General features: G+C 34.2%; 2 protein-coding genes, 1 non-coding gene and 2 pseudogenes across 3 annotated transcripts; 3 read left to right on the forward strand and 2 right to left on the reverse strand.

Annotated features, from left to right (window-relative positions):
• The first annotated feature begins 2,459 nt into the window (after window positions 1–2,459).
• On the forward strand, window positions 2,460–5,020 carry LOC21396789 (mitochondrial pyruvate carrier 4). Its single transcript, XM_010092658.2, has 5 exons — window positions 2,460–2,605; window positions 3,519–3,617; window positions 3,774–3,826; window positions 4,566–4,639; window positions 4,732–5,020. The coding sequence occupies exons 1-5, from the start codon at window positions 2,551–2,553 to the stop codon at window positions 4,775–4,777; spliced, it is 327 nt and encodes a 108-aa protein (XP_010090960.1). The 5' UTR covers window positions 2,460–2,550; the 3' UTR covers window positions 4,778–5,020.
• A 289-nt stretch (window positions 5,021–5,309) lies between these two features.
• LOC21396790 lies at window positions 5,310–8,126 on the reverse strand (annotated as a pseudogene).
• Window positions 8,127–9,614: 1,488 nt separating this feature from the next.
• LOC21396791 lies at window positions 9,615–12,240 on the forward strand (annotated as a pseudogene).
• Window positions 12,241–13,645: 1,405 nt separating this feature from the next.
• LOC112090542 lies at window positions 13,646–13,743 on the forward strand. The gene has a single exon (XR_002901690.1). It is a non-coding gene; the product is annotated as a small nucleolar RNA snoR109 (small nucleolar RNA).
• A 1,898-nt stretch (window positions 13,744–15,641) lies between these two features.
• LOC21396792 lies at window positions 15,642–17,217 on the reverse strand. The gene is made up of 2 exons (XM_010092661.2): window positions 16,616–17,217; window positions 15,642–16,140 (listed from the first exon to the last, which is right to left on the reverse strand). Exons 1-2 carry the CDS (start codon window positions 17,076–17,078, stop codon window positions 15,644–15,646), a joined length of 960 nt encoding a protein of 319 aa, XP_010090963.1. The 5' UTR covers window positions 17,079–17,217; the 3' UTR covers window positions 15,642–15,643.
• Between the last annotated feature and the right edge of the window lie 116 nt (window positions 17,218–17,333).

Raw genomic sequence — 17,333 nt, forward strand, 5'->3', positions numbered from 1 at the left:
GGCTGTTATCTAGCCATGAGTATATATACCTATTAAGGAGCAACATTATGTGTCGTACAGATTCATGTGTTAGTTATCTTTAATTTTCATCTGAAAATAGAGTACTTAAATGTCATTTGTTTTTTAGATGGAGATGGATATGAAGGCCACCGATATTTGTATTTTGTAGGGTTCCATGCTATGCCAAATCGATTGAAAAATTGCAACATTGTATTCTTCTAGTAGCTATATGAGCGACCAACATCATAATAATGCATTTTATAGTTACTTGTGATAATTATAACAATCACTTATGCAAATTCCTATTGTGGTAGTGATATAAAGAAAGAAAAACCAAAATCAACACTATTTGTAAAATATTTTAGCAGAGAGTCTTTTATAGGTTGGAGATCATTTTTGAGATGTTTTAAATATTAAATTCTAAAGGGAAAATTTCATTTTAATACTCTGTATTTTATCAAAATTTGAATTTAATATTCTCTGTTTTTTAAAATTTCATACCGGTACCTTAACTATTTAAAAAATCTTTTTTAAGTACCTTTGAACCCCTTTTTGAAATGTGAAATGTCAAATCCACTATTTTTATTAATTAACCAAAAATTAATAAATTGAGAAAATTTAAAAAATATTTAGAACAATTAAAAAATGATAAACAGCAAAAAAAAATAAAAAACAAAAACAATGATAAAATCAAAGAACAACTGAGAATAAAGAACAAGATCTGCAAACAACACATTAACAGCAAACATCAAACCAAATCTACATAGAACTAATCTGCTTATTCATTATTTAACAAACACCAATCAACATCAAAGAACAACAAAAAGATCTGCAAAAACAGTCTTCCGCCTCCACCGCTCCTTCCACGACAACAACGCCGGCTGGATTATCAAAATCCAAGACCCACCCAAACCATTCCTCTGCAGCGTTAACCCAACCCCGTCACCGTCGCCCAAATCTTGATTTTTGAGTTTTTGAATTTGATAGTTCAAGCAAAACAAGTTGAATTCAATTGGGTTCTCTCAGTTCAGATATGTTGGGTGTGTTTGAAATTTATTTTAAAATAATTTTATTTTTTATATGAAAATAAAAATGAAAACGTTTTTAATTTTAGATATAAATTTTTTTTGAAAATGTGTTTGGTAATTTTATTAAGAGATTATTTTTAGTATAAAAAAACTCATTAATGTATTTGTCTCTTTGTCTCTGCTCGAGAGAGGAGAAAACCAAAATAAAAAATAAAAAACGTCTAAAAGTCGTTTTTCATTTCTCTTTCATTTTACACTAAACCAAAAAATCGTTTTTATTTCCGTTTTTTGTCTTTATTCCGCCAAACGTTGTTTTGAGAAAATTTTCATTTTTTCTTTCTTGAAAAACGTGAAAAATAAAAACGGGATCAATTTCAAACACGCCCGTTGATTTTTTTCCTTGTTTTTGTTGTTTGAATATTGTTTTTGAGTTTTTTTTTAATTTTTATAAATTTTAAATTATTTTTCTTATTATTTTTAAATTTAAAATTTTTAGTTAAATAAAAAGAAGGACAAATTTGACATTTCACATCTTGAAATGAGGTTTTTTTCAAAAGTCGAGGTACCGACATGAAATTTTTAAAAACAGAGGGTACCATAACTCATATTTTGATATAACACAGAGTACAAAAATAAAAATTTTCTAATTCTAAAATATAATGACAGAGTTTCCTTATCCTGACTAAGGAAACGTACTCCCATCTAAGGCCCATTTGTTTCATATATTCAACTCAAATCATTAATTATGCTAAAATATTTTTTTTCATAAAAAATTTAAATTTTAAACGTTAAATAAAAATTATATTTTAAATATATCTTTTAAATGAGTCCTTAACGTTTAAAATTCATTTTTACTCCTAATTATTTCTAAATTTCTAAAATTTTAAAAAAGAAATAACACCTTTCATTTTTTCCAAGTGCCCCCACTAAACAATTTTTCTCGGGGAGAAAGAGGGAATTAAGCCAAGACTTGAGATGAATTAAAATTAATAGGTCAATAGTTTACATAAGTTAATAAATAGGTCAAATTACTATTTTTGTTCATAACTTGTCTGGTTATGAACCATAACTTCATAAGTTATTCACAATTTTTATCCATAACTTGTCTAATTATGAACCATAACTTGACAAATTTATTCATAACTTATCTGATTATGAACTAACTTAATAAATTATGACCTATTAATTTCTATAACTAAAAATTAACTTATATATTTTTTTAAAATTTACATATTGACATATTTTTTACTATTTTCCTTTTTCTCGCTCCGCCGTTGCCAAAATGGGATTTACACCAATTTTGGGTGGCAAAAACGAAATTAGCCCTTTATAATTAGCCGTTAAACTCGCTCACGACGCAAAAGTGCTTAATTCAGCAATAAAATAAAATAAAATAAAAGAACAGCTCAATAACTTTTTGACTTTATATAGCCAAGGTGGCAGAACTCAATTGGGCGTATTACCCGAGATATTTGGCCTTAGAGCCTGCGAGCGAGCAAGCGAGTTAGAAAGGAGAGGATTCATGGCGGCTTCGAAGCTCCAAGCGCTCTGGAACCACCCGGCCGGCCCTAAAACTAGTGAGTTGACTCGCTCTTCACTTCTTTTTTTTTTCCACATATCTCAATCGCTCCCTCATAGATTTTTTTTGTTATTATTTTATCTATTTATTATTTTGGAATGACAATCTTAAGAAACTTTGTTTTTTGTTTTTGTGGATTTGAGCCAATTAGATAGGTCCTATCTTCAGATTCTCTTGGCCAATAGTTCATATGATTTCGTCCTCTTATTGTGATTCCTACTCCCACCGAAAAGATCCATCTTTTTGTGTTATTTTGTATTGTTTTATTATGCTTATCATGTTTATTTATTTATTTATAACCTTTTGGATGATTATACCTAGAGAATTAGAGTTTTTACATCTTTGTCAATTAATTTTGCGCTCATATATTAAGAACCAGGGAAAAAAAGGGGAAATATTACCATTTTACTTGTCAAAAGGTTGCACCCAATTGAGAATTGGATGGGAGAACTTGGGTCAGAGGGGTTTTCTTGGTGCATTGAATAACAACAGACAATTTGATAGACACACACATATATATGTATAAATATACATTATATACGTATATTTGCGGATTTTCAAGGTGAAATCATGCATTTTGACCACTAGAAAACCAAATGGAAATCACATAAAGCATGTCATGCATTTTTAATTGGTTCCTCCAGCTCACTTATATTAGTTGGAGTCAGACTTTCACAGGTTGCTTGAAATTGAATTTATGGTTTTGTTTGCAAAGTCTCTCTTGTGATCCTAGAATCCAATAATCTTTCAAGGCCAATTGTCAGTTTTCACTTTGAAAATGGTCTCCATAGAACAGGTTCCGGTATCTAAGCTATTCATATGATAGAAAACTAGTTATGGATACCAATTCTATTAAGTGACAAATCTGTGAATATTGTCTTATGTATTGATTAACAGCTCTATCATTGCAGTTCACTTTTGGGCACCAACATTTAAATGGGGTATCAGCATTGCAAATGTCGCTGACTTCTCTAAACCACCTGAAAAGCTTTCTTATCCTCAGCAAATAGGTATGTTCATGATATGTTGTTTGATAATTGTCTATGGCACACCACAAAACACATGGGGTATTCATAAATGAAGCGCCGCAATGCCGCACTGTATATTAAGCTACAATGGTGTAACTTTCTCACATTTCCCTTCATTTCCTTGGACTATGGCACCAGCGGTTACTTGCACAGGACTTATCTGGTCACGATACAGCACTGTTATCACTCCGGTAAGTTTGATATAGAACTATTGATAGTGCAATTTATGTTTACGGATCGCAATGAGATGATTTAGGTACTACAATCTAATGGAGAAATTCAACTTCACCCATGCTTAATTAACTCGTCGAGTCCAAACCTTGCTTTAAAATTAGATATCAGTTTGCTCTTTCCTATTGTTACTCCGAGGTTTCTAACATGAGATGTATGTAAATTTGTAATTGCCTTACTGTTAATGGTATTTTGGCGCATTCCCCCCTCACCCTCCTGTCCTTTTGGTTGTAATTGTGTGAGTATTTAATATTTATGCCTGCATGTGGACACATTCAAATAACTACTGGCTCATTTTGGTTCATATATTCGAACAGAAATTCAAATTCGTCTAAATTTTTATGAGAAAAAACACTACAAGAAAAAAATAATAATGTTTGAACCAAAGCTTTTTGGTTCAAACCTATGAAAACAAAGGCTGCTAAATCGCAGTCTCTACATTAATGAGGAAATGTAGCAGATTAAAGCTTATTTCTTTGTCCCTAAATATCTCTTTCAGATGTCACATCGGACACAATGGATACATCTATTGTCTTTGTTAGCGTTTGCTGAACTGATATACTGAAAGCATATTTCTTTGTCCCCAAAAATCTCTTTCAGATGTCACATTGGACACAATGGATATATCTATTGTCTTTGTTAGCTTTTGCTGAACTGATATTTGACTTCACTTCGACTTATGGTTGTCCTTGATTTCAGAAAAACTGGAATCTTTTTAGTGTAAACGTTGCAATGGCTACGACAGGAATCTACCAACTCACTCGTAAAATACAGTAAGAGTTTATTCATATCATCTCTTTTCCGTACTTTCCACATATATGGTCCATGAATGTTGCATGTCCATGACGCATTTTTCATAATGCAGGCACGATTATTTTCCCGAGGAAGAAGCTGCTGTTGCAAAAGAATGATGACGAAAAATCCATGTTTTGTTGAGGAGTGGGAGTCCCAAATTGCTTCTTTCAATTGCCGTAAATTGAACTCTATTAATGTCTCGTTGGTGCTTGATCTACTTAACATGGGAGGCTTTACAAAGGAAAAATGTTCCTCTATTGCTTTTTCTTGTACTTCACATTATTGAGCAACTTGAACAGCTAAGCCTGAGAGTCCCTGATCACTAATAAAAATCTTATTGACTTCTCTATTTGTCAGTACAACTAGTTTCGATTGACCAAATGAAACGCGCAAAAATGATTCTTATTAGTAAATATGATATGATCCACAAAAGGATAATATATTAATATGGCATTTTGTTCTTAAATCCAACCACTTGTCGATCAAACAACATAGAAATGGCTCACTCTGAATTCTTAAGAGGAGAAAAAAAAAAAAAAAAAAAAAAAACCGCAAGACAAGTTTATACGGTGGACAAATCTTTATCTAGCTTTTTATCACTGGATAAATAATGCATAGAATTTGAATGTAGAAAAAGACAAATTCAAATAACTAAAAATAATTCATTAAGACCGCATTAAACTTTGTTAAGTCCAGCACATTCATCCAATGTCTCACTAATAACCAAAAAAATATGCCAGAAAGGAGGGGAAAAAAAATCAACTATTCGGTGCTCAAATTAGTTATTGTGTCTTGCACCAGTAACTCAGCAATGGAACATATCATATGAAGACTAAGACTACATGCATAAGCCAAAGAAACCGATTTGCCCAAGCGTCGTAGAAAGCCAAAGGGAGGAAAGCATTCTGAAGGCAGAAATAATTTGGCTGCTGCTCAATATCTTTGGGTGTCTGAAAAATGAGAGAAGGCCTCCATTCATTACTCGAAGTCCGTTTGCTTTGAGTTCACTCATTCGACCAGCAATCTCTGTGATCGGCTTTCGAGTCAGTGTCATTGTCACCATCATGGGCATTCAAACCCAAGCTCAGGTCCAAAGTGCTTTCATTCAAATCTTGGCGTACTACCTTATTTGTCTCCTGAGACCGAGCAGAAAATGTTATATCTAAAAAGAAAACGAATACGTGTTTACATGATTCATATTTCATAATAGACGAGTCCAATTGCCTCACAAAAATTCATATAACCTCATAAACGAAGATAAGGTAGATAAGATAACTTCCAACAAATTGCAATATTATCCAACCCAAAAACCCCACATGATAAACATTAGTCCGCAGCAGCACATGAACAGCAGTTGTTTCCAATATATATAGACAGTACTTTTGATTTGGTAGGAACTGATTCAACTGAAAGCAAGAAAATAATAACATCTCACCTGAGTTTCTTCCATGGGAACATCATTAATGTCGGGTTTCTCATCCAAATTCTCATCTTTGGTGGATTGATCAGCATCAATTGGTTTCGCTTCATCCATCGTCTTTTCTGCAGCCTCTTCCTCTGCAGAATCATCTTTCTGTTCCTCTAGCACTGCAATCTGCATTATCAGATGGCAAACGAGAGAATATATCAGGAAAGCAAAGCAGCAACAAAAAAATAAAAATAAAATAAAAATAAAAATAAAAGAAAAAGAAAGAAAGAAAGAAAGAAATTGGTGTAAAACAAATTTATAAACCCCATTTCAAATATGGATAATGTTAATGATGTTTTATCCAATTTTTTTGATGTCTAGAGTGATTCTTCCAAAAGAAGCTCATACAACACATTAGAAAACATTATCTTTCATCCTTTACTATAAACTAGTTTCTAAACTGGTTGCACTTTGATAAAGCCTTGTCACCGGGCATAGCAGGTAAACTAAAACGCTATTCTGAAATTCCCCTGCTCAACTGTACAATTACTCCACTTACACCAATATACACCATTCCATTGCTCTGGATGAATTTGATTTTTGGGCTACGTGAAGTCCTGAATCCAAGTTGTATTTTCACATTATGGCTATTCTTTGCCGGATCAACTCAACCGGAGTCCGGAGCACCGGTCTAATCATACCAATTACTCTAAATATTGCATTTTTCTTTTTTGAAACGGAAGTGCCTTGCATTAATTAAGTAGCCAAATCGGCAATAACAATATCCACAATACAATCAGGAACTTCCTCTAACCAAAAGTCTAACCAAAAGAGATCGCCTCCTGCCGACGGAGCAAATTGCGCTAGTGTATGGCCTGCCTTATTACACTCACGAGAGACAGAGCAGCAATTACCACCACCAGACTAAGCATCACGAGAGATTAAGCAGAAAATTGCTAAATATTGCATTTGCATTTCGTAAAACAGACAAAATATAAGCAACTGAAAAAGGAAAAAACGGGGTAAAAAATCCCACTTTCCACATCATCACTTCTCACCAGCTATTACCGAAACCCAAATCCAGCATTGCCACATTTACACTCAACCAAAACTACTGCTTCCACAGTATTTTTTTTTTTTTGGCCGAATTGAACTAAATCCCAGGCAAAAGAGAAAGAAAGCTATAATTGTTAAACATACCATCTGGAGGTAATATTTAAAGCAACATATCGCATTGTAATAGAGGTAACCCAGATGTGGTGTTAACCTAAAAAATAGTGTAAAGATCACAAGAAAACTTCTAAGAAACCCAAAGATCCAATCTCTCTATACAAATTCTTCAATAAACCTACAAAAAGGGTAAAAAAATCCTCTGTTCTCCTGTATTGGGTTGTTTAGTTGGTGGATTCCAATCATGATTCGTGATTCTAGTATTTTTTCTCAAAAAAACGCACGTAAATTGAGAATAATTCTGAATCTATAATCAAACGTCCGTTAAATGCCCAAAAACCCTAAACCATAATTGACCAAAAACCCCTCGCAATCCCTTACCAAAACCGAACCCCGTACACAACCAAACTCCAAAAATTCAAAAATAAAAAAATAAAAAAAATACCGGAACGTATTTGAATTTGCGCCTGGGAGGCTCCTCTGGAGCGGCGGCGGTGTCGTCGGGGGGGGGGGCGGGCCTGTCGGCGTAATGGCGGCGTTCTGGCTTTGGGTGAGTGGGGTCCACTTGTAGAGGACGAGATGGGAGCCGTTAGTGCCGTTAGAGGAAGCGTTGTGAAGATGAGGGTGATGGTGGTGGTGGTGGTGGCTGTTGGAAGAAGGCGTTGAAGAAGAAGAAGGAGAGGCAACGTGGACCCATTTCTTCTTCCACTTCCTGACCGGCCCATTGAACACCGTGGCCGGTCCGTACCGGGATGACCGGCCCAGCCGGGCCCCCACTCCCTCCATGTTGGATTCGCCGCCGACTCGGGAGATCCTCCGATCCGTTTTTCTTGTGTTTTTTTTTTCTTTTTTCTTTTCTTTAAGGAAAAAAAAGAAAACAAATTTAACGGATTTTATTTAGAAAAAATAGGAGGGGTGGAGAAAATAATTAAATAAATGAATAAAAATGGGAAATTTTTTTTCCCTCTCTCTGTGTTTGTCTCTGTAGAAAAGCTCTTTCCTTGATGGATGGTTGGTTGTTCCTTTCTCTCTCTATAAACGGGTGTTATAATGGTTTCCGTGTTTGGGAAGGATTGGATACTGGCATCATGCTGCCGTACTGTTGTGAACCATGTGGTGCCTAATCAGGCCGTTCAGACGGCCACTTTTTTTTTATTAAAAAATTATAGTAAATAGTAAATTTTTAAAAATAAACTAAATAAATAACAAGTTTTTAAAATTATTTAAAATAAATATCAGTGTAAAGTGTAAATGTGCCATTTACAATTAGTAAAAAAATATAAAAAATTACAGAATTTAACTGTAATAGTGCATCAGTTAAAATTTTTATTAATATAAATTTTTACTCTTAATTAATACTCTTTTAACTAATATAATATATTTTTTTGAAATGAGAAATTTCATTTCATAAGAAACAAATTACACAAGATATAAATGGGTTCAAATACAAAAGAATTCGACATGAATCAATGACTGGATCCACTAGCAAAGACTAAAATAGCACATGGGTGAATATAAGTATTGAGAATCAAGTGAGGCAATACCGACTAGGCACATGAACTATGAAATTTAAAGGAGTATTTATCTCTTTTTCTCTCAAAAATAATTTACGTGGTAAAAACCTATATAATTTGTGGAATTTTTTTTTAGCAATCGTAAAAAGAAAATTCACATAATTTTTTTTTCGAGTCATAAATAAAACATTTTACACAGTAAATTATTATTTACGTGTTCAGATATGTTGTCCCTATTTTTCTATCTTAGTGGTTGTCCCACTACTAATTGCTTCCATGTCATCTAAATTAGTAATCTGACCATATAAAGAGGAAAAAAAGGCACCAAAAATAATTAAGCAAATCACGAGATATTATAATTTAATTGGTGAGACAGTCATTGAGACATGAATATGAGACAATAGATCTAGTTTCGTTATTTACTTCAAATCGTTTAAAAAATATTATTTATTTAATTTAGTTTCATAGATTTGTTATTTACTATAATTTTTTTTTTCTTTTTGAATTGTGGATGTGAATGGTTCAAACCTTTATCTTTATTTATAACTTTATGTAAAATTTATCAACTATTTGTAATTACGACTATATCACAAACATTTACTCCGAAAAGCCAAAAATAAATAAAGACAATAAATCCAACAAATTTTATGAGAGCTAATACACATATACATTTTTTTTTTTTTTTTTTTATAGAAAGTACATAGATACATATTAGGTTGTGTGAGGCTTGTGTAACAAGTGCATCAAATTCAATGGAAGAAATGGGCAACTCCTAAGAAAAAAAGGGAGGCACACCGACCAGAAGTGAGGAGCCAGAAAATATAGGTTTCTAAGGTCTATCTTTTATTTGTTATTTCACCAATGCGAGTGACGAGTTGTTTCGAGTCTCAGCCTCACTCAGTACCAGCTTTAAAGGTATGATATGTAGGCAGATTTTTCGATAGGTTGAATCGGTCAACTGTCATGTAAATAATATAAATGAGAGACTTTTCAGCTCATGTGTGTAGCATTTGACTTTGTCAGCGACATCTTGTGCCCATTGCAAGTTGAGTGAAATTGCCATCATTTTTCACCATCCTTACAAATTAGACCTTCCAATCTTTTCAGAAATAACTAAAAAAACGACCATAAAAGACACATACTTTTCTAGAGGAAAAAAACTGTTTCTATATGATTAGAAGTAACTAATATCATAAACCTTATTGTTTTCAACATTTGAGATTTTATAAAAGAATCAAGAGTGTAACACATGCGCGAAAGATTATATGAATATTTAATAATTAACGTAAGTACCAAATTTTAACTTCTGATAAACATAGGGGTTAATTGTGTATCATTTTTAAATTATAGGGATCAAATTGAAAGAACCGCTATTCTTCAAGGTATAAATTGAAATTAATTCCTTTTTTTATTATAAACCTGTCAAAGTAGAAGGCAAAAAAGAAAGCCTAATCTTTTCATAAAAAATAAAAAAAAAAAGAAAGCCCAAGGAAGCCTTGTCGACGCACCAGTTCTCCGCCGTGTCTCTTTGTCGGCGTCGTTCCTCTGTGAAACCTAACCTTTTTGGTTCGGAACTAAGAGTTGTTTAAACACTTGTTTGGGTTTGAAAATTTTTCTATATTGACTATTGATTGATTTTTATTTTGGTCTGAAATTAATTCAAGCATGTTTTCATTTGATGTTGAATTGGGATTGTAAAATTTTGGTTTACAACTTTGTATGAAATTTGGATGAAATGTGCATTTCCATTCTTTGTAGGTGGTAGAAACTCTGCATTCTCTCGCTCAGTACTATAAACCCAAGAAGTTGAAAAACATCTTCAATGGAAGTTAAAAGCATTGTAGCTGGATTTTTCTGTATTCATTATTTGACATGTAGACTCCACTAACATGATATATTATTATTTAAAAAGAAAATGAGATAGTGGAGTTTACATATCAAATAATGAATACAGAGAGTGATAAAAAGAGTGACAGAAAGAGTGATGTTAACATTTCTCTAAGGAAGAAATATGTGAGTGCCCTATTTTCCCTTTAGATTGTGTTTGAATTTTATTATCTATCATTGCAGGATGCGGAGGTGCTGAGTTTGCAAGAGAGAAGGGTATCCCGGTTATTTTGTTCCCCAAAATGAAAGATGAACCTGATGGATTATCCCCAACTGACCTTGTAGATGCCCTTAGGTCAGCGTTCTCTTCCATAGTATAAATGGAGTCTTTCTTGCTTCTTTGGATATGGTGAAATTTTGAACCATCCCGTGCATATAAGTTGTCCTTTCTTCGAGAAATCTTGTATTTTCTGGAAACCAAGAACTAATTGATCGCACCCATTATTGCGTTTTCCATGTTTTTCGATTCATTAATCTATGTTAGTGAGATCAACGGTACCCTAATTAGTTTTTTATGGTTATTTATTTACTTGAACTTGACAGGTTCTCCTTAGATTATGGCGTTACTAATTTAATCTTTGGATGTTTTATTTGAGCTCGTCCGTGCTTATCCGAAATCAATGATCAATATCCATCGATCACTTCTTCTGGCTTTTGGAGGTAAAGGTTATTACGGTATGAAGGTGCATAAAGCAGTAATTGCTTCTGGAGCAAGGTATACTATATTATCTCCAACTCTTCCAATCCTAAATTTTTCTTGGAATTTTCAGAAATACCCCTTAGCGAGTCGTCATTGTTTCCGCCTTGATTAGATTCTCAGGTCCCACAGTACATTTTGTCGATGAGCACTATGGCATTGGTCGTATTCTTGCTCAGAGTGTTGTCCCCGTGCTTCCCGACGATACTGCAGAGGTGCTAGCAGTGAAGGTTCTTAGGGAGGTAAGAAAGATTCACATCTCCTTCACTTTTTATTTCGTAGATTTTCATGGTTTGTTTCGCATAAGCAAAGCAAACAAACTCATAGTGCGCGTTTGGAACTCGTTCTAAAATGATTTTATTTTTTGTATGAAAATGAAAATGAAAACGTTTTCAATCTCAGACATAAATCATTTTCAAAAATACGTTTGGTAGTTTTATCAAGAGATTATTTTCAGTGTAAAAAAACTAATTAATGTCTCTCTTTCTCTCTCTCTCTACTCGAGAGAGGAGAAAATGAAAAACGACTAAAAGTCGTTTTTCATTTCTCTCTCATTTTACGCTAAACCAAAAAATCATTTTCATTTTTGTTTTTTGTCTTTATTGCGCCAAACACCGTTTTAGAAACGTTTTCATTTTTTCTTTCTCAAAAAACGTAAAAAATAAAAACGAAATCAATTCTAAATACGGCCATAATGTTGTTAACCCAATACTTCCTCACAAAGGTGACGTGCATATGCATGATATTCCATAACTTGTTCAGTTTACCTTACACCTTGTGTTTAACTTTTTGTTATAGGAGCACAGTTTGTATGTGGATGTGGTGGCGGCATTATGCAAAGATCGGGTATTGTGGAGGGAAGATGGTGTTCGGAACGAGTATAGGTCCCATTCTTTTCACTGATTTGAGTTTTGCTACAGTAAAAAGTTTTCAAAAACAGTTACATTTAACTTTTTTACTACAGTAAAAAGCTCTCACACAATCATTCTTTTCGCTGATTTGAGTTTTGCTACAGTAAAAAGTTTTTAAAAACAGTTACATTTAACTTTTTTACTACAGTAAAAAGCTCTCACACAACATCACATCTAAACTCGAATTAGTGAACCAAACGGGCTCATAGATAGCACGAATAGCATTTTGTTACGCAAACGGCAAAAATGCCCGAGATTTGGGTTCATGTATTGTAGAGGAAGGGTACACATGACATGAACCACCGTTGTCAATAAGAAAATGGTACAAGTTTTGAAGCGCTCTCCACCATTTTGACTAGTATCACCAATTATTTGTATTTTAAACAGCCATACTTTAGATTCTAGGGTGAAAATTATTTAAATTTCGATAAACAATCCTAGATGGATTTAACGGATGGGTGTTTATGGAGCTCAGCGGGTGAAATAAACCCGTTTTTCAAGGATTGGGTGTTTATAGAGATCAGAGGGTGAAATGTACCTATTTTCCAAATTCGTTGTCATGTTGAACTACGAAATTAATCCTAAACAGGGATCACAATAACAATAGACGACGCTAAGGTGGAAAAAAAAATAAATAATGAAACGACAGCAATTGAAAATGGTAGGCACATAGATCAACCGCAACAAACTGAAAACAACGTAATAAAATGACATATAAAAAGAGCAAACAACCCTTAGCAAAAAACGGGTAAACAACCGCAACACGTTAAAACAAAAACAAAAAAAACAATCTTGAAATAAAGATAAAAGTGACACATAAACATGTTATTTTTTGCTGTTCGAAACGTATTTGTTTAATTATAGCTAAAATGGCCATACGTGGCTCTCACAAAAGATAAACGGCTAGTATTGCCACTGATATGTCGTTTTATTATTTATGAAGGCAAACTCATGGTGAACGGCATAAGCGGTATAGTTTGTAAACGACATCAGTTCTCTCTATTAAAAGCTGCCACTCGAGGAAAAAACGACAATAATTCGAGGAATTCGAGTTCGGGAAACTCATGGTAAATGGTGGCACAGTTTGTAAACGACAGTCGTTCTCTCTATTAAACGTTGCCACTTGGAGAAAACGACATCAATAATAATTTCTTATAAGTTTACAATTATGGTAGAAGTTTATCACACGACAATATGACATCTTGCTCATTTAAAAGATGTACGGTTCAGATCAATCCCCCACTCAATGAACCGTCATGATCCTTTATGTAAGACAAATCAGTCACTAGGGTTTTCTTCCGAAGACCCAAAAAACACAGTTTTCATCTCTCTCTCTCTCTCAAAATTTATGCAAGGCTACATGTAGGATGAGTGCCCTTGATCTTGAATTGCCAAAGCGGCTGTAGCCAAATCCAACGGCTGAGAAGTTAACTGGCCGCTTATTGTGAGACAATCTTTCCCGTCGATAAATCTGCTTACCGAACTTCTCACATTTTGTTTTTTTTTATTTATTTATCATTCCTCTTCTTTTTTTTTTAAATTAAAAAAAGGCGTAATACTGATGTGATTTTTTGCAAGTGTACGAATCGCACAAGTAATATAATGAGTGAATAAGATATCGTTCTCACGGAGACTAATTTAACAATTATTGAAATTGATATTTTTTACTTTATCTAGACAAATAAAATCTCTAAGATAGATCAAAACTGAAAAGAAAGCAAAATAAATAACACAAAGCATATGCAAAATAATTATGAAAAGAGATCAATGCAAAGAAAACACTAGAGCATACAAGTTTCACCAAGACAATTTCTATTTAATTCCAATTATTTGCTAACATCGCCTCTCATTCATGTAGTAGAACAAAACACCCTAATTTATCTAATAGTCCTTCTAGGGATGCTATTAAAAATATTTTCAACATGTAAATTCACTATCGCTAGATGTGAATCCCGCCATCCTAGAAATTCATTAAGTTCTTTAGTTTTTCCAAAATTACTCTTGCAAGTCGTAATACTATCTCTCGATGTCCTACGCACCTTACGGTTCTTTTTATTAGAAATTATTCCTAAAAATCTCCTTCGGGGATTTCAATTTAGGTTTTCAATTCAATTCAATAAGTGATCAATTTATTGAAAGCATTAAGAACAATAAAAGAAACACATACATGAATGGAAAACTCTTAGTTAATAAACTTCATTGAAAGAAAATAATGGAAATCAAATATTCATGTATTGGCTACACTTGTAGCCCTAGCCTAGAAATTTAGAACATAAATGAAAGAGAAAACATAATGACAATAAAATTCAACACAAGAAATTCAGGAAAGAATAAAACTGTTTGGCGAATTCGAAGTTGAACTCCGTTCTTGAAAGAATCATTTTCTCCTTCGTAGAACCGTCTTCTCTCCTTCTTTTCTTAGCCAAAAAATATAAAAAACAACCCTAAAAATCTTATTTATAGTGTTTAGAATCGTAATGGTATTTTTGTAAATTTTTAGAACTCAAATAAGCCCAAATTGACCAATCTCCTCGAAGTAGCACCGCGGCTCTGTTCTTTAGGCGCCACGGTGAGGGCGCGCGCTTAGCTCTCCCTGTGCAGTGCTTCGAAATAGCACTGCAGCCCTAGTTTTGGGCGCCGCGTGGAAATCTCCTTTTCTTTGTATTTTGCTGCCATGGCGTCATTGAACAAGGTTAGGCTCTCTTCTCTTGGGTTTTTGTACTGCAAATAGACCATTTCATGGCCTAGACACCATCTTTCAAGGCCGCGGCTCTCCAAAATCAATTTAGCTTTAAAAGTTACTCAAACACTCGCCTACGAACTCCAAATGATACTAATCTATAAAACCAACTAAAATTACATAAATTAACTATTAAAACTACTCTAAAACCAACAAAACACTCAATTAAACGTATCAAAAGACAAGCATAAATCCAATGTATCAAATACCATACTCTCTTCTTCATTTTTTTCCCCTTAATCCTTGGGATAAGTTTGTAACAAGAACTAAACCAAAGCCTAAATAATGCATAAAGGAAGAAACTTTATTCATCGTTTCTATTCTAATTGAAGAAAGAGGGTAAATTACAACTATACTTTATATTAAACAGAGCTGGGATAAATTTACAATCTTTGATAACCATTTGCACAAAAATGACTATCTACATGTTTGGAAAATATAAATATTGGCTTTCAACACGCGACTACTAATTTGGCTTTTGCCAACTGCTAACAAATTCCAATCTTGCTAGCCAAAACAAAACTACCAGCCCCAAAATCTAAAGCCAGAAAAGAAAAACAAAAAAAAAATGTCCCAAAATTAAACAAAAGACAATGCCTTTGATTCTTTTATACATAGCAATCAATGGCTATTACAACTAACTACACTATGGCTCTCAACCATTGAAGGCGGCAGTCAAATTCCCTACTCTCAAGCCGACCCTTGATGATGATAAATCACCCCTGCAAAAATGTGGCATTATGGGCAAAGTCTCGAACCCCACAGATCTCTTTGCATCAAAAGCTTCATTGAGTTTAGACGCGTTTTTGGATGGAAGTGAATTAGTGGTCCTTCTGTAGGGACCAAACCATTTTGTCTGCATATATGCGTTTCTTCTCCATGGTGGCATGGGCATTTCCCTGCTCTTCATTGATTGCTTAATTGCGGTGCACATTAGCCTCACAGTCTGCTTGAGCTCTGCTACTTTCCCAACAAATATCCGTGGGAAAATCTCAAGCAAAGAGGCGTAATGATCGGTCGGCCGGGCGATCTCAAACTCTCCGACTAGGAATGCCTCCACAATGTAGCGAGTTCCTTGGACATTCACATCAACGTACTCGTAGTCCCCTGCTGGAAACCTTTTGGATTTCTCCCACTTTGACTTGCAAAGCCCTGAACAATTTGGACACATGAAACATTAGCAATGACACTGCCATAGAGTGACACAATTTCAATTAAATACAAGTAAAATTGCCAAAAAAATGTGAATCTGTGTTGATATTGAATTATGTGTAATTATCTCATTTCGGATCAAGTCAAGTGGAAAAATTGTGTGCGTGCGCGTGTTTTTTCTCCATTTTGAACTCCACATTTTTTTGATGATGTGTGGATTTGCCACTAAGCGCTAAACAATGCCTATATTAAACAGAGATGCAGAGTATCAAATCCCATACTCCCTCTCTCTTTTTGCCATCACAATTTCTATTAATGTTTTCAAAATCATATGAACAAAAGGACCTCAACCAAAAGGTCCAAAGTTCTTAAAATTACCATATCCCTAAAGTATACTCAATAATACTAACCACACCTTAAAAGCAAACATCTTATGCAAAATAAATAACAAATAAAAAAAGAAGAAATTACTCACCGGCATCAAAACCCTTCTCTCTCAAATGGGTCATCAACCGTCGTTTGAAACCCTGAGACCCCTTGTCCACTAACCCTATCGTCCCGTACGCAACTTCTACCTCATCACGAATCTTCCTCTTGATCATATGATCATCATCACCATCATTAACGTTACCAATCAGAAAATTCTTCAGAACATCCTTCTTCTTCTCCGCCGGCTCGGGCCAATTATTACCACCGTCAGATCCTTCATCAAACAAAATATTTCTCTCTAATTCCTTCAAATCACGCCGTTCATGATCAATTTCCTCATCATCAAAAATAACATCTCCTTCCGAGCCATCTCTTTCAATGAAGGAGTTTACAAGATCCGAGAGCTCCGGCGAGTGCTCGCTCCCGCTGCTCTCGCAAAGCCTCACCCTCGCCATCTCGTCGAAAGCCGCGGCCACTCTCAAGAACCTCATCACCGGAATTCTCGCCATTTTTTTTAATTTAATTTCAAGCCCTTTCCTTTTGTTATTTTGGCTTAATCTGGTTGTGCTTTTTGAGCGCTTTTTGTAAGAGAACGACAGAAGTAGTAAAGGGCTAGAGATAGAAAGAGAGATAATTGGTTTGGTAGTTACTTTCCTTCAATTCTAATAGTCTATGGTGTCGTCATATTATGATCATGGTGTTTCCACAGAGAAGATGATGAGCACATCAAGAAAAAAGGGTGATCGGGGGATTCAGAATATCGG

Source organism: Morus notabilis, unplaced genomic scaffold (assembly GCF_000414095.1).
Source record: "Morus notabilis unplaced genomic scaffold, ASM41409v2 Scaffold802, whole genome shotgun sequence".
NCBI classification, from domain to species: Eukaryota; Viridiplantae; Streptophyta; class Magnoliopsida; order Rosales; family Moraceae; genus Morus; species Morus notabilis.

What these genes read in the sequence shown, in the direction of transcription:
- LOC21396792 (XM_010092661.2), bottom strand. Translation starts at nt 17,078, where the DNA reads ATGGCGAGAATTCCGGTGATGAGGTTCTTGAGAGTGGCCGCGGCTTTC. An exon ending in AGAGAAGGGTTTTGATGCCG is followed by an intron (nt 16,141 to 16,615) that starts GTGAGTAATTTC and finishes CAAATTGTTCAG; the next exon opens with GGCTTTGCAAGTCAAAGTGG.
- LOC21396789 (XM_010092658.2), top strand. Translation starts at nt 2,551, where the DNA reads ATGGCGGCTTCGAAGCTCCAAGCGCTCTGGAACCACCCGGCCGGCCCT. An exon ending in ACAGCACTGTTATCACTCCG is followed by an intron (nt 3,827 to 4,565) that starts GTAAGTTTGATA and finishes CCTTGATTTCAG; the next exon opens with AAAAACTGGAATCTTTTTAG. An exon ending in CAACTCACTCGTAAAATACA is followed by an intron (nt 4,640 to 4,731) that starts GTAAGAGTTTAT and finishes TTCATAATGCAG; the next exon opens with GCACGATTATTTTCCCGAGG.